The 14,442-nt window shown below is 44.9% G+C and overlaps 1 protein-coding gene across 5 annotated transcripts in view; it reads left to right on the forward strand.

Moving 5' to 3' along the window:
• LOC112994466 (SET-binding protein) overlaps positions 1-14,442 on the forward strand; it is a 263,221-nt gene that overhangs the window by 37,479 nt on the left and 211,300 nt on the right. For 4 of the 5 annotated variants that reach the window (XM_064500827.1, XM_064500825.1, XM_064500826.1 and 1 more), the window contains exon 3: positions 12,694-12,777. The exons of the other annotated variant lie outside the window; for it this stretch is intronic. In XM_064500827.1, coding sequence (XP_064356897.1) covers positions 12,694-12,777 — 84 coding nt within the window. The remainder of the gene's footprint in view (positions 1-12,693; positions 12,778-14,442) is intronic. 5 annotated transcript variants of the gene reach the window in all.

Raw genomic sequence — 14,442 nt, forward strand, 5'->3', positions numbered from 1 at the left:
TGCTGCATGTGGTTTCTGGTGGGCTGGTTCTCAGCAGCTTGCTTCTCAGGAAGAGGTTAAAAGAGCATCCCGGCAGCCCCGTGACACACAGTTTCAGTAAAGAGGTGGCCGAAAACACGTCCGAGTAAATGTCGTGTTTGGGTGTTTGTCGTCTGACTCAGCAGCCCGGACCTTGATTTTTATCTTTTCAAACGAGTGGGTGGGAGGGAGAGGCGACAGCAGTTCGTGCAGTTTTTGGTGTCTGAGGCTGAAAGGTGTAACAGTATTTTACAGTAAAGGCTATCAACATTGCGATATTCCTGATTCAGTCACTGGTCCCATTGCTGCAGCATTTCACAGCCAGAATAGTGGCTTATTTAGAAATTTTAGAAATTATTTTATTTTAGAAAATACAGAGAAGCTTAATCCTCCCCTCAAGACTTTGCTGTTTACACTGGAGGCAAATGTGATGGGCAAGTATAGGTGCAAGCGAATGTCTTGAATGCGAAGGAGATGGTGAAGTGACGTGGTGGGGACTGAAGATAGACTGAAGTTTGTTAGAGTTTGGTTGGCAAGGCCTCCCCCAGACTTTGAATGAAAAAAGGGTCACACCCCCCAAAACAGTAATTCTTTTCTACAAAAATGAAATGCTCAAATTTTGAAGTGTTTTTCAGTCTTCAGATAGCTGTAGAAAAATGCTCTGACGTCCTCGATACTTCGTACTAGCAGTGTGGTGGGACTTCCTTACCAGCCTGTCACGCCATCCCTCAGTAGTACAATGTGCTCCTCCTCTTGCCAGCATGATCAGGCATGATGCAGCACTGGGGAAGCTCCTCTCTGAAGGCTGAAGATAACAAAGTCCTCTGCTCTTAGATGGGAGGAAACAATCACTAGAGTTACGCTCCTAGTGGTATTGTAGCTACTGCAAGAGTTCCTGCCTGAGGTTGAGGAATCCACGTCTCAGTGCTAGGTAGGCCTAGATTTGTTCAGCATTGGGATGGGATAGCTTTTGAAAGTCCTAGATTCTGTTGGCCTAAGTCAAGGAGTCATGGTTGAACACCTGGGGTTTACTAGGTTACGTATGACCCTGAAACTGTACGATTTGAAAAACTTCTTTCAGGCCCACTGGAGAGAGAAATCTTGTAATAAAAAGATGTCTTGCCTCTGAAAATGGGAGGAGGGAAAAAGTCACAGAGAATGAAAGTGAATTTCCAGATACACAAAGCTCAGTCTAGGACCCCCAGATTTCTCGGTGTCAGACCAATAATGTAGTCATTCGATGACACTGTCTTCGCTTAGCCCTGTGTGCTGTATTTTGGAACCTCAGGATAGAAATTGGAAATGTGAAATGATGTATTTCTGGCTTGGGGGGTTAAAAACTCTGGATGTGAAAGATGGACCTGCTGCTCTTCGGCCTACCGCAGACCTCCTTTGCGAGAGTGAGCAAATTGCATGGTCTCTTTGGGCTTTCACTGTCAGCTATAAAATGGGGAGCACCCTAATTCTCTTCACAGGATGAATCTGTTGTTTTCTGGGAAGCTAAGAGCTTAGGGGCCTTAAAGTGGTCAGGAGTCAGGCTGGACATCATTAGCTCGGTGTTAGTCACTCCCAACTCCCATACCTCAAAACAAAACAAACAAAAAACAAACAAACCGACCCAAATCCATCTGCCATATCCCTTCCAGTTTTGCAGTCTGCTCCGAGTCCTCCCTTCCCATTGACTTTATTTCAGTTTATTGTTATCACACTGACTGGGGAATTTTGATTTAATGCTGTAATGGATAGATAGTGCTTGACACTGCTCCACTTTCCCTCTACCCTATTTCCGTAGTGTGATGTAATACGATCTTTGGCAAGTTCCCTTCTGTTTGAAAGAAAATCCAAAGGAAGGAATCAGATTGATTGTTGGGTTTGTACGCTTTTCTGTTCACTGGAACATCTTCGCATTGTAGTAACATAAAATGTAAAGATTGAGGAACTTGACCCAGCAGGTGACAACTCTTGGGAATACAAATGTTCAGCTGTAGGAAAAATCTCTGTTGCAGCAGTGCTGTGGAAGCAATTAGGTAGAGGATAATGGATGGGCTGCAGTAAGATATGAGGGAATAATTCCATGGAGGTGCTTAGTGGTGAGATCATAAACCACAAGAGCAGAGCTTGGATCGGTTTATGATGTCAGCAGAAACACTTGGTGGAATTCATCTCCTCAGACAACTGCAGCCCGACTGCAAAAAGACTTTTCTCTAGCTGTAGCTGTTGTTGTTGTTGTTATTGTTGCTGGTTTTAACTAATCAGTTCCCAAAGCTGGAATCCCTGCTGTGGAGTGACAGCAGCAATGTTAAAGTTAGTAATGATGCTACGTTTCAGTTTTAGGAAAATCTGGTTTCTATTTCCACTGCCACTACTGATAAAGTATTTTGCATTCACAAAGCTTTTCTTCCTTTCCAAGGATCCTGCTCCAGGCAGGCTCTTTGGATGGGGAAAGAGTAGTTCTGTGTTAGTAGGAACCATAAGCCCAAACGCGCGAAGAATCAACTCAACCTTTGTTTTGGGGCATCCGTTACCATGCTATGCATGTTGCCTAACTATATCTGCATGCATGTGGAGAGAAAGTTGTAGAAAAATGGGGAGCTTAAGGCAAGTAGCGCTGTCTTTGCTCATTGGCTGCAAGCAGAGGAATGGTAATGGGTGAAAACATTCACCTGGCTTGATTCTGATCTGTCACAGCATCAGGCTAAAACATAACCAAGAATGGCAAGGTACCATCTTCAGGGGGAATATAATCTCTCTTTGCCTTCTCCTCTATGTTTGTTGAGGATTTGGGACTCGGGTGGGGGCACACAGCTGAAGTAAGGGCTCTTTCCTTAATCGTATATGCAACAATACCTACCTTTCTTCTCATCCACCCTTCTCCAAGATTCCCACCTGGGATTTCTGTGTGCACGCATGCAAAACCTGCTGCCTGTGGAAGAGTAGGGTCTGCTCTTCATCCCGGCTGTCTCTCCCCAGAGGGGTTTCCCCACCATGATCTCATGGAGCTCTAATGGTAATTACTGAGTCGTGACTCAGCGGCGTCTGCCTTGAAACGAACTGACTGTAGGTCTTTTGACACCTGTCTCAGTGAAAGGCATGTGTTTTTGTGCACACATACACTTCTATACTGCCCTCAATTTATACCACCCTTTACAGACAAATGCAAGATGAATTCCTCTCCCTTCTCTTTTAGGTAAATACATACACAACTGTGTAAATGGACTGGAATATAGTTAAATTCCGTATCACCATAGGTACCAACCTTTTCATGCATATACAATGTGTAATTACATTTTGTTTTCTTAGGATAAAAAAGCAGTAAAAGGGGTTGATTTAGCTCAAATGACACATTTAGCCCCACTCCAAATGCAGTTTCCTCACCTCCTTTTCATTTTGCTGAATAAATGACTTTGTAGTTGTTCTTTCTTACAATTTACTTTTCAACTAATCTATTTTTAAAACCTAGAGGTTTTAATTTCAGCTTGAAAAACAAACAAAAATTCTGTTATTCCCACAGCTCTGTTCTCCAACTTTGTCCCCAGCCTGACACAAATCTTTAGTGATGGTGGGCCATGTAACCAGCTCTTCCAAGATTATTTGGCTTTCCCCTTCTGCTTTCTCATTCTGTTTTGCAAGGTCAGGAGATTCCTGATAAGCTTTAGCAGCTAGTGTGGATCAAAACCAAGGCAGACCTGCAGACCCCATGCATACCCAGTCATGTCTCTCTTTGCTAGTCTGCTTGTGTTGCTGTAGAAAAAATAAGGTGATCTGGAGAGCGAAGGAAATTTGCAGCCCGGCAGCACAGTCATTGCACTCAGCTGCATCTGGTGGGCTTTCTCCAGCCCTGTTCAGGAGACGAGGATCTCCCCTTCACCTCCTCTTCTCGGTGGGAAGCTCCTTGCTGGAGCGCTGCGCCTCCTTGCCAGGGGAGCAGCACATGAGCTGATCTATCTGAGCAGGTTAAATAAACAGGACTGTGTTTGGGTTAATTGTCACTGGTTCTGCTGCTCTCCATTACTGATCTATCTGGGAGCCTGGCCAAGGAGCAGATGCGAGAGACAGCATCATCACCTCCCTCCTTGTCCTCATTGTGTCTGGCTTTATCCTTCTTCTTCTCCTTCTTCTTCCCCCCTTTTTTTTTTAATTTTTTTTTTTTTTTTTGCCTTCTTTGGCTGAGCAAATAGGCCAGATGGCAGTGAGAGGAACAGACAACAAGTGAGCCATGGCATATGGGCAGCCTGTTTAATTTCGGCTCCTGTTGGGAGGTAGCTTGCAGGGAGATAAGTTACAAAAGCAGAAGAGGAGGAGGTGTGTGTGTTTGAGGGACAGAGGGAAGGGGCGACCCTTCTTTGGGGAAACCAGATTCAATTTGCCATTGTCGGCCACTGGAAGCCCCGTCAGTCCAAAGCCTTTCCATAAAGTCTAACCATTGCCGTGGGCCGCGCCGTGAGGACGACGTGGCCAAGGCAGTAAGGGGCGCAGGGGACCGAGACCCTGCCGCATTCCTGACACAAAGCACTAAATTAGCTGTTTCCGTGTCAGTTTGTGTAGGAAGTCTTGTCAGCTGCAGAAGGGGAGGAAAGATGGAGATGTCTGTCCTCAGACGAGGAGGAGGAGGAGGACACGTCTCCAATTTCCATCTTACCTACCCTCCCCCAGGCACGCTCAGGCCAGACTCACTGTTGTCACAGAGGTGGGATCCTGAGCCCAGCTGCGGGAGAGGAATCATGCTGCCCCTGAAGCTTTTTAGTTGTGCATATGTTTGTGTAGGCTTGCATGTGTGTGTATGCCTCCACATTTGTGTGCATGTGTTTTTGCATATGCATTAATATGTGTGTATTTGAGAGAGAGAGCGATCATTTACTTCTTTGAAGAAAAAGAGATTGGATTTTGGAGTTTTGCTACAAAACTAAGTAAAAAGTAGACACACAACAAAATAGAAGGCAACCTCGTAATAATGTACTTTACAACTATTTCCTTTCTCTTTCCCTTCCCTTTTTCCCATGCGTTTTCTCTCTTTTGTTTTTGCTTTTTGGTTTCAAAACGTTAACTGTGAAGTTCTTGCTAGCTATTCGTTTTGTTCATGCATTTTGGATTTTGCTGAGTGAGACAAAAGTGGGTCTTGCCTTGAGTGTGTCTCAGTGATTTAGGGACAAAGAGTTAATTGCACTAAATTTTTTACTTTTTTATATGTATGTATATATATGTATATGTGAGGCTTACTGGTTTCATTTTGATGAACTGGGACTTTGGAAGAGAGTAGGGGGGTTTAGGTCTGTTCTTACTTTTCACAAATGTGTTAATTTTGCGTCAAAACGTCGTTGAAATACAGTTTCCAAAAATGCCTAAGCAATTTAGAAACTTTAGAAGTTTTAGTCCCATTGACTTTCAGTGAGATTTGAGGCTCCTTGGTACAGGCTCCTTCTCTGGAAACTGTTCTCCTTCACCTGTGAGGTGCTTTTAAAATCTCCCATTTTGGCAAGAAACCTCTATGTTTTTTCTACTCTTTGATGGGAATGAGCACCTGGCATGAATCTGAATACAATTGGTTGCGTAAATCTGGTCCCTTGCCCATGTAGGGCCTTTCAGAGCGGTCTGTAAATATTGTCAGCATCTCGACTGTCGTTGTGGAGCTCAGGCTCTACACGCCTGTAGATGTGATTCAGCTGTGAGCTCCATGCTTGCACTTGGCAGGGTGGGAAAACTCTACAAACCAATTAGCTCTGGAAATCTGAAGTCCTGTTGGCAGAATATATAAGATCCTCGGCCGCAGTTGCGCTCCGTGCCTGCACAAAGAACTTTTCATACAACGTTAATTCTGCAGAGAAGTTTTTATTCACCAGAGAGTCTGGGGAGAAATGATTATGCATCACCGACTTGGTGGAGCAGAATTTTAACTTCCAACTCAGGCATTCCTTCGCTGATTAGTTGTAACATGAAATAGAAACACAAGCCTGTGATTTATTGGTGAAATATTTAAGATAGATTGTTAAATTATTCAAATGGCAGAGTTCAAAGTGTGCAAGCAAGCAAGCAAAAAAAAAAAAGTCATCCAAATAAGAACTCAGTTTTCCTGAATTTCAAAAATTTACATTTGGAATTGCTAGATATGTAAAACAAATTTAGTGATTGCAGGGAGAATAAAAATGTGGTTTAAAGTGAAAGATCTCAGCATTATTATTCTACCAACAGACCTAACCTTGAATCTTCCTCCATCTGATCCCTGCAGGCTGTGTTTCATCTGCATTGCTAGTAATTGTTGCAGCTCTCCATTATTTCCTACCACTCAACTACCACATCTTTGGGCACGCACCCAACCTAGCTGCGGTTCTTCCTCTGTCTATGAATGCTAAGTGATAGGCTTTGGGGCTTGCTGTTGATAAATCAGGCCGGGACCTCCTCAGTCTTCCTGCCTGTGGTATCACCTCATCTGGTCTTGCATGTACAGTTGATCTTCTGTTCTACCTTGTGCTAGGGAAAAAGTCTTTTAGATCTGCTCTACTTGTCTTTGCCCAGTTGCCCTCTGCCATCTGGATTCATGAAGTAGAACCAGAACTGTCTTCTTCTCAGAGGAGGAGATACATAGCATGTCCATGCTCTTTGAGGAGACCACAGCTGTAGCAGTAGTAGTGTAGACTCAGTGAAGTAAAGGGTGGGTAAAGCATAAGGTTTTTTGTGGAAGCCTTAATACTAATTCACCAACTTTCAAGAATAAAGTGTGTTGAAATTGCTAGGTCTTAAGGAACGCTTGTTGTTGTTTTCCATTTCTGTACACCTAAGTTTCTCTAAATCTGAGAGATTACTGGTACCTACAGCCGTATCTATTCTAAGATCAATGGGACACTTTAAAAGCAAAGTTGATTGGATTTTGTCACATCATCAATTAAAATGCCTGGGAAATGTGCATCAAAATCTCTAGACCGCTTTGAAAACTTCAGCCCTTTCACTTCATCTACTCCCGTTTCAACACAAAAAAGAAGTGTTTTTCAAGTCTGACCTCCTAAAGCTAACACTCTGTCTTGTGCAGGGTAGCTGAGAAGAAGAAAACGTGTAAGGTCTGACTCTTTCAGATATGTGGCAGCTGAAAAGAAAATAATTAGGACCGACAAATCCAAACAGCACTTTTGGAAATGGTATTTATCCTTTTTGTGTGCGCCGTCTACTTCTACACCTGCCTTCAAAGGGAAGCTGATAAAGAGGATTTGCTTGGCCTTTTTGTGGCCGTTGCCACATGCGTGGGGGGGAAGGGTCCCATTTGCATGCAGTGCTGCAAGACAGATGCTGCAGGTGAAATTACCCCGGACGGCACAGTCCCACCCGGAGGGGGTGACTGCTTGGACTTCAGCATGGCCAGGAGGGAAGGGGGATCGCTTAGATGCGAAATGCTGCGTTTTTTCCTCGGGAAGACCCCATCCGCGGTCTTTTATGCTTTTCAGGCTGAGAGGGACGAGAGCGAGCGTGCGCTCGTGTTTGTGCCCATGCAGCCGCTTGAGTGGGAAAAACCAGCCTTTGAGGTTCACACAGGAGGAATTTGTGATGAGGACAACGGCGCGGAGCAGAAAGGCACATCCTGATTTCTAAAAGTGAGGCGCGCACCCGCGCACACACGCACACACACAGGCTCGCCGGCCTTTCTGCATAATGTGTGCAAAGCGCTGCCCCTTAATGAATGCAACCTAGGGCGGCTGGGATGCAGCAGGCCAGACCTCACCATTAATAAACTGGGAGCATTCTTCTCCTTTTGAGTCCCTTTCAATGCCAGCCCGGCGGTTTGATCTCCCTTGAATGCTGTTCCCCCTCATTTGGGGCTCCAATTCTGAGAAGATTTGGCGCATTGTTTGAGGTCGCAGGATGTCGGATTGATTTCGAAGCTTTTGTATTGACTCCGGGCTCCTGAATGAAGCTGTCATGTGTGTCTGCGGTTGGCTAGCGGGCTGTCCGGCTGCAAGCTGTGCCTCCCTTTGTTGTTTCGGCCTCATTGAGCTGAGGGAAGAGGCTCATTTCAGGGTGATTTACCACCACCCAAACACCAGCTGTCTGTTGTACTGTGCTTGCCTCCACCTTGGATTCAGCGCGCGTTTCCCTGCGTTCCCCCCTTCGCCTCTCCCGCTCTCCCAAGCCCTTCTGGAGGCACTCGGGCACCGGCTCGTCAAGACTCGTGGAGCATCCTGACCGCAGCAGAACAACATAAACCCTGGATATGTTGTTCTTCTCAACTCTATTTCTACAAGCCCCATTTTTTAGGGTTCACTCTTGGGGTACGTGCACATATCTTCTTCCTGGTGAAAGCTTGTGGATCTAGGAAAAAAAAAAAGATTGTGGTGCTTATGTAGGTATCAGGCTATGCTGATACTATTAACAGCTGAGATGCTATTAAAAGCCTTGGAAAGTCTGCGTTGGAAGCTTTGCGCTTCCACAGATTTCTTCTGAGACGCAGGGCAAGTCAGTCAGCTGTTTGGCACTCCAGGTTTTCATCTGGTGGTGTGGGATATTAGCAGGATATTGCAAAACGGGAGGGATGGAGATAGGTCAGACACCTCTGATAGCCAAAGGGGAGGGGGAGCAGCATCTGCTAATTTAGAGGAAAGGCTGCGACAAGCTGGAGGGGGATATTGGTTGCTGACATAATCACGCTTTTGGCAGGATTCGCAGCTTTGTTACTGAGAGGTCTTTGGAGCTGCATGAATTTTGGAGGTGCAAGAAAAGGCTTGTGCCAGGTTCTCAGGGATAAGAATATTCCCAGTATTTTTGGTGGGCATTGCTCACTAGCAAGCAAAGGTGACCTGAATCACCAAAGTCAGATCCTAGCTAAACTTGGTGGCAGCTCAGAGATGTTTGGCCCAGCACAGTTGATCTGGACCCATCTCTCCATCCAATCTTCCCAGCTGGCAGAGGTAGACCCTCATGCAGCTCACTTAACCATGTGGACGGGAAGGAACCAGCTTTGGGTGGTGAGCGTCAGCACTGAAGGCTTGTGGCACTGTTGAAGAGCGCGCTGGCCCGGCAAGGAGTGAATGCACATGCACGCGGCGCGGGGGACCGCGCTGGAAGAGGCGGCGACGGCCGGGCTCGCGGCCACCTCCGGGGCTGCCCTGCCCGGGGTGGTTTGTGTGTGCTGGCACGCCTCTCTCCAGAGCCGCTCGGGTGAAGTGAGCTGTGACCGGCTCTCGTCTGACTGCTGCTTTGACGCAGTTTGGGGTTTTCTTGACCACGGGGCCAGGCTGTTAAAATTGGCAACGGATCAGCTCCCATCTCCCGTGCAGCTGAGATAATTAAGCCTGTTATTATTATTTTTTTTTTCTGCACACTTTGTCCAGCTGCTGGAGCCCACGGGGTGGTGGTGGCGCGAGAAGGAGGATGCTGTAGTGACTCCTCCCTGGCATGATTAGAAGCAGTGGGATAACAAGCTACGTGTGCTTTGCTCTTCTACGCCCACAGAGGAACCTTCTCACTTTTTGTTTTGGGGATAGGGATTGGTGATGGGGATGGGAGGCAGCAGAAGGCAAAGCAAGCTCCTCTTTTTACAGGGACTTCATAGCTCCTACTGGCTTGCAACCCGGAGCATTGCCTCCAAAGCAAATGGCACGCGAGCATTCAGAAACTATATGTCTGCACGCCTGCATGATCGCTACTCCCAAACTTCTCCTCCCCAGTCCGGTTAGTAAAGGGCCCCAAAAATGAGGCTCCGTAAATTAAGACTGAATATCCGTAGCCCCCGGTGACTTTCTTTGCAAAGTTCCCCCCTGCCCTGAAATTGCCAGGAGCACGGGGCCGTGCTGCCGGACAGAGGACAGAGGGATATATTAGGAGGCAGCAACCTCAGCATGATAGTCCCAGCGAGGTGTTTTAAATTTCCTAACCAACTCCTTGGGCCCCAGCAACTGTAAAATAACACACAAATAAACAAACCCAAACTCGCTGACCCTTAGCACCCCGGAGGGCTCCGTTTCAGATCTCTGAATACAAGCTGAAGTCGCATACGCATGTTTAATGTAACACAAGGCGTGTGCTGCGGGAAGCGTGCTTTCGTCTAATCTGGTTCCAGACAGAAGCATCCAAACAGAAGCCCCTTTCTGTATCCCCACTGCACTGCCTGGTGTATGTGAGGAAACCCCAGAATGACAAGGCCTCCATCTGCTCTTAAACGGAGCTGCGACTGGCTGCAAATGTTGTCCATATGCTTTTTTTTTTTTTTACTCCCCTTTCAACTTCGCTGCCTAATGGTAGACACCTATCCCCAAATTAGGCATCTGTTCATAAAAGGACTTTTCCTAAAAAGTAGGTGAAGGTAGTAGCTAATGCAGGCGACGCACATTAAAAGAGGTGGATATGCAATTGGAGAGGGAGACGGGATTATTTGTTGAGTGCTTCGTTTTCATTTGTTTTTCTAGGGAAAGGAAATGCCCACCCCCCCACCCCCCGAAATGCTTTCTTGTACTGTCAAGGGAAAAAAGAAACTATCAAGGTTTGGGTTCAGATTCCTCCTCTACTCTTGATTTTCCAAGCGATTATGGCCAACATCTTGCAATTTCTCTCTGTTAAACAAAGCTAATAATACTTCCCTCTTTCATGTGAGAACGTTGCCCTTTCTTGCCATGAGCTTAGTTTGCTTGGGAGTGTATCCAAGAAGTGAGAAGCCAGAGAAGGGTCTAAAATGGCAGCTCCTCCTCAGTTTGTGGGGTAAAAAAAGGCTGAAGTATCTTTTCCCACAGGATGACTCTGCAGCAGATACTGGGACAAGTGACCACCAGAAAGTCATGTATGGATCCAGTTGCCTAAACACAGGCAATTGTTGCCACTATAGACACCCTTGTCTAGGTATCATGCCCGTCCGTCCATCAGCTGCCCATCAGGAACTGTGTGGATTTCCCTTAGGTCCTCCTGTATCTCAGACTTGCCGTATCTCAGATACCCTGGAGTGTCTAAAAAAGCTCCTTTGGTTAGACAGATGAGTCACTCCCTACAGCTCAGTTTCTCATCTTTAAAATAATAATTTAATGTGATTACTCTACATTTTATTTTAATCAGTCATTTCTGGGGAATGGTTTTAGAATTTAAGATATTACACATTGAATCACTAAGGGATTGTAGTAAGGGGGCAAGAGCAAAGTACCTTCGATAAACAGGAGCTGCAGAGGCTGCCAGCATAAAGTAGTCCCCTGAAAACATTGAATTTTGACGGGGTGTGATCAGCGGCCCGAGCATTGGGGCATTTTGATGAGGTATCAGATCAGGGTACAGTCTTTTCAGTGTGCATTTGGAAAGAGCAGAAAGAGTATTTTTTGCATGTTACCTGGCCTTGCTGGAACTTTTGAGATGTTGGGGGTCACAAAATAAGAGACCTCACCACACCTGGCAGGTTGCAGACTCCCGAGGTGATCAGAAGTTTATCTTCCTGTTTGTAATTCCTGCCACCAAGGGTCATCTCTCTGCTGTGGCCTGACATTGAAGAATGGCTGCAATTCCTTTTAATCGTGCCCTTTCCCTTCCTCATCATTTAGGGCAGATTGTTTCCACTTTGCTAAAGTCATTAACTGCTCTAATGTTGTAGTCCCCTTTTCCATATAAATCCATCCAGCTGAAATCTTGCTACTCTCCAAAGCTGCACACAAGTAGATTCTCCTTCTGTTGCCCAGCAAATGCTGAAAGTGTTTATTTTTCAGCTGGAGACTGCAGAAGTCTGGAAAAAGGCAATGTCTTTGTGTGTCTCTGAGGGAGAACATGTAAATATGATGGGTTTAGGGGGACTTAATTGACTGCGTTACTATTTGAGCTCAAGGAGTTTTTGAGCAAATCTGGAATCTGAGCCCCTTTCTACCATGGTGATTTATGAAGACGTCCAATTTGATAAGCTCCAGACATGCTTTGGTGAAGAACCAAAGTGATCCAAAACATCCTCAGAACTGAATCAGATTAATGTGAGGCACCCTGCTGCTTGGATTATGCTCGGTCAACCTTATGGGTTGTGAGTGAAAAGGAGTTTATTGAGCTCAGGTTATTTCTCAGACTGTTGGCTATAGGCAGAGGGAGCGTGAGGGGACTGTTTCTTTTGAAATCTCCATTCGCCCTAGCATTTTAATGATGATGTAGGGTATACTTAAGCAGACTGCAGCGTTTGGTGAATATAGGCTGTTGAATTCATGGCAAGGACTTGCCAGCAGAGATATGGACCAGTTCTCCAAACGTGGCTAAGTCACAGCTGTAGGTCTGTCTTTAGCTAAACCTAGCTATCCGACAAGCAAATAAGCACTAGCTTGGTAATGGTGCACATTAATGCTGGCATAATAGCTTTTACTTCAAGTCACTCGAGCTTGGTCATGGCACTCCCTGACTGTGATAGACTTGTTCCTGTTCATGTGGGTGTATGAAGATATTGGGTTGTTTTGGTTCCTTTTCAGCTTGGCTTGCCCATATTTCCTCTGTGTACGTCTGCACACCTTGCTTTCCTTCTGCCCCTCTCCCTGTCTATGTGACCTCCCTGGTGCTGCTTCTGGCCTTTGAGGAAGTCTCCTTGGCCGCACGCAAGCTACTCCTCTGGGACAGGGCATCTCCCGGCAATGCAGGATGAGTCTGCAGCTTCCCGAATGCCCTCTCTTCGCCTGCCACCTGTCATAAATAAAAGCATCTTGGACTTTGATGGTTGAGACTGTGCTGATGTTTTTCTTGAATTATCTCTTGTAGGGAAAAGTCATTGGAGATGCAAAACTGCTCATGAGTTGTGGTTGCAGAAAAGGGAAAAACGCTCCAGTAAAAGACTCAGATCAGGTCAGTCAATATGTACCTTAACTGGTGGAAATAAAAGAATGTGTTAACATTTGATTGATTTGAACTGTGCTGTTGCATATCTGAGTTCCTGGACACAAATGGAGTCTTTGGCATGTCTGACAAAGATACTACATTAATGCTTTTAAATTTGTCATTCGTAGAAAAACCCTCAAGCAAGATCAAGGATTCATTGCACTAGGAGCTGTTAATGCCCTGGCCTAACTTATTCCCATCTGGTTTATTTATTCATGAATTCTGTTTCCTAATAATAATCCACTCTGGGCAATGCCTTTCTTAAAGAATATTGCACTTCATTGCTGGCTAAATGCTTGCAACCTTTGGTCTCATACTGTAGCTGTCTGGATGTGTGATAGTCAGAGAAATGCACCATTCATTACATGCTTTTGTTCAAAAATGGCACCACCAAAAAGAACATTCTTTATTGAGGCTGCTAATTATAAGCACATAAAAACTTTTTCACAAACAGAAAACTGATGGCCAGGTTTCAATATTCATTAATCAGAAGGAACATCACCTTCTTCTAAAATTGGTCAAATTGGTGTCACTGTAGAGTTTTGCTGGTAGAGTTGAGCAAGTGCAAGTGACGTGGCCTGCACAAAGACCCAGAGCCAGCCGGAGGTCTGCTCAATTCCTGGCTTTGGAGCTAAGCAGTGTTTGAATCCAGAGATCATTCATTCTTAAAATGGAACAAAATTTGATTTCCATTTTATGAAATGGAAACATTTTGTAAGTATTGGGTCAACCACTATGAAACTTGGAGGTGTGAGGCAGTTGATTTCAAATGTCAAACCACTGGCTGGCTGTTCGCTAGTACAGCTTGTGAACAACCCATCGGAGCAAGTATGGCCCTCAAACTGATTCGAGCAGTGTCCACAAAGCTCCAGGAACTCCAGATAATATACTGATGGGGCAAAGGGCTGAATTCTTGGGAGGAAGAATGTTTTTTTTGTTTTCAGCATGTGTGTTCATAAGCCATAACTAATCATGATGTCTCTGAGCCTCATTTTGTTACGATCTAAGAAGATCTGAGTGGCTTCAATCGTGCAAACAGATCTGTTTATCCTGCAGTGGGCTCTGTTGTGAGGAATGCTAGTCGCATTTATCAATGCTTTGTAAGACTGAGTCCTTCAATTATTTTTTAAAATTAGTATCTTTAAAATAACCAATTCATTGTCATGGGTCATACTACCAGTTCACCATTGAGACAAGGATTCATGTTACTTTTCTTTAAAGAATAGTTTTCCATTGTGTCAAATACAATCTTAATTTTCTCATGTTGAGGTTCTAATGCATCAGGAGAAAGCTCATTAAAAAAAAAAAATCTTTTACCAGTTTTACACTTCTGTATTTTGTTGTATGCTGGTTGAATTGCCCTTGATTTACAAGAGGGCTAGAGCAGGGTCAGACCACTGATCCTGTGTAGTGGAGATTAAAAATAAAATGGGAACATTTGGACTGGAGAGAGGTTTTACAAAACGCTGCGTGTTGGACATAAAACTAATTGATGGCAATACTTTAATTATACAGCAGGCAGTAGTTTTTGGAGAAAAAAAATACCGTTCTGTTTAATATTTTCTGGGACCATGATAAATTATTCTTTGCATTCAGTTGCTTTCTGAAATCTAATTTTTGGTATCTGGTGAT

Source organism: Dromaius novaehollandiae, chromosome W, assembly GCF_036370855.1.
Source record: "Dromaius novaehollandiae isolate bDroNov1 chromosome W, bDroNov1.hap1, whole genome shotgun sequence".
NCBI classification, from domain to species: Eukaryota; Metazoa; Chordata; class Aves; order Casuariiformes; family Dromaiidae; genus Dromaius; species Dromaius novaehollandiae.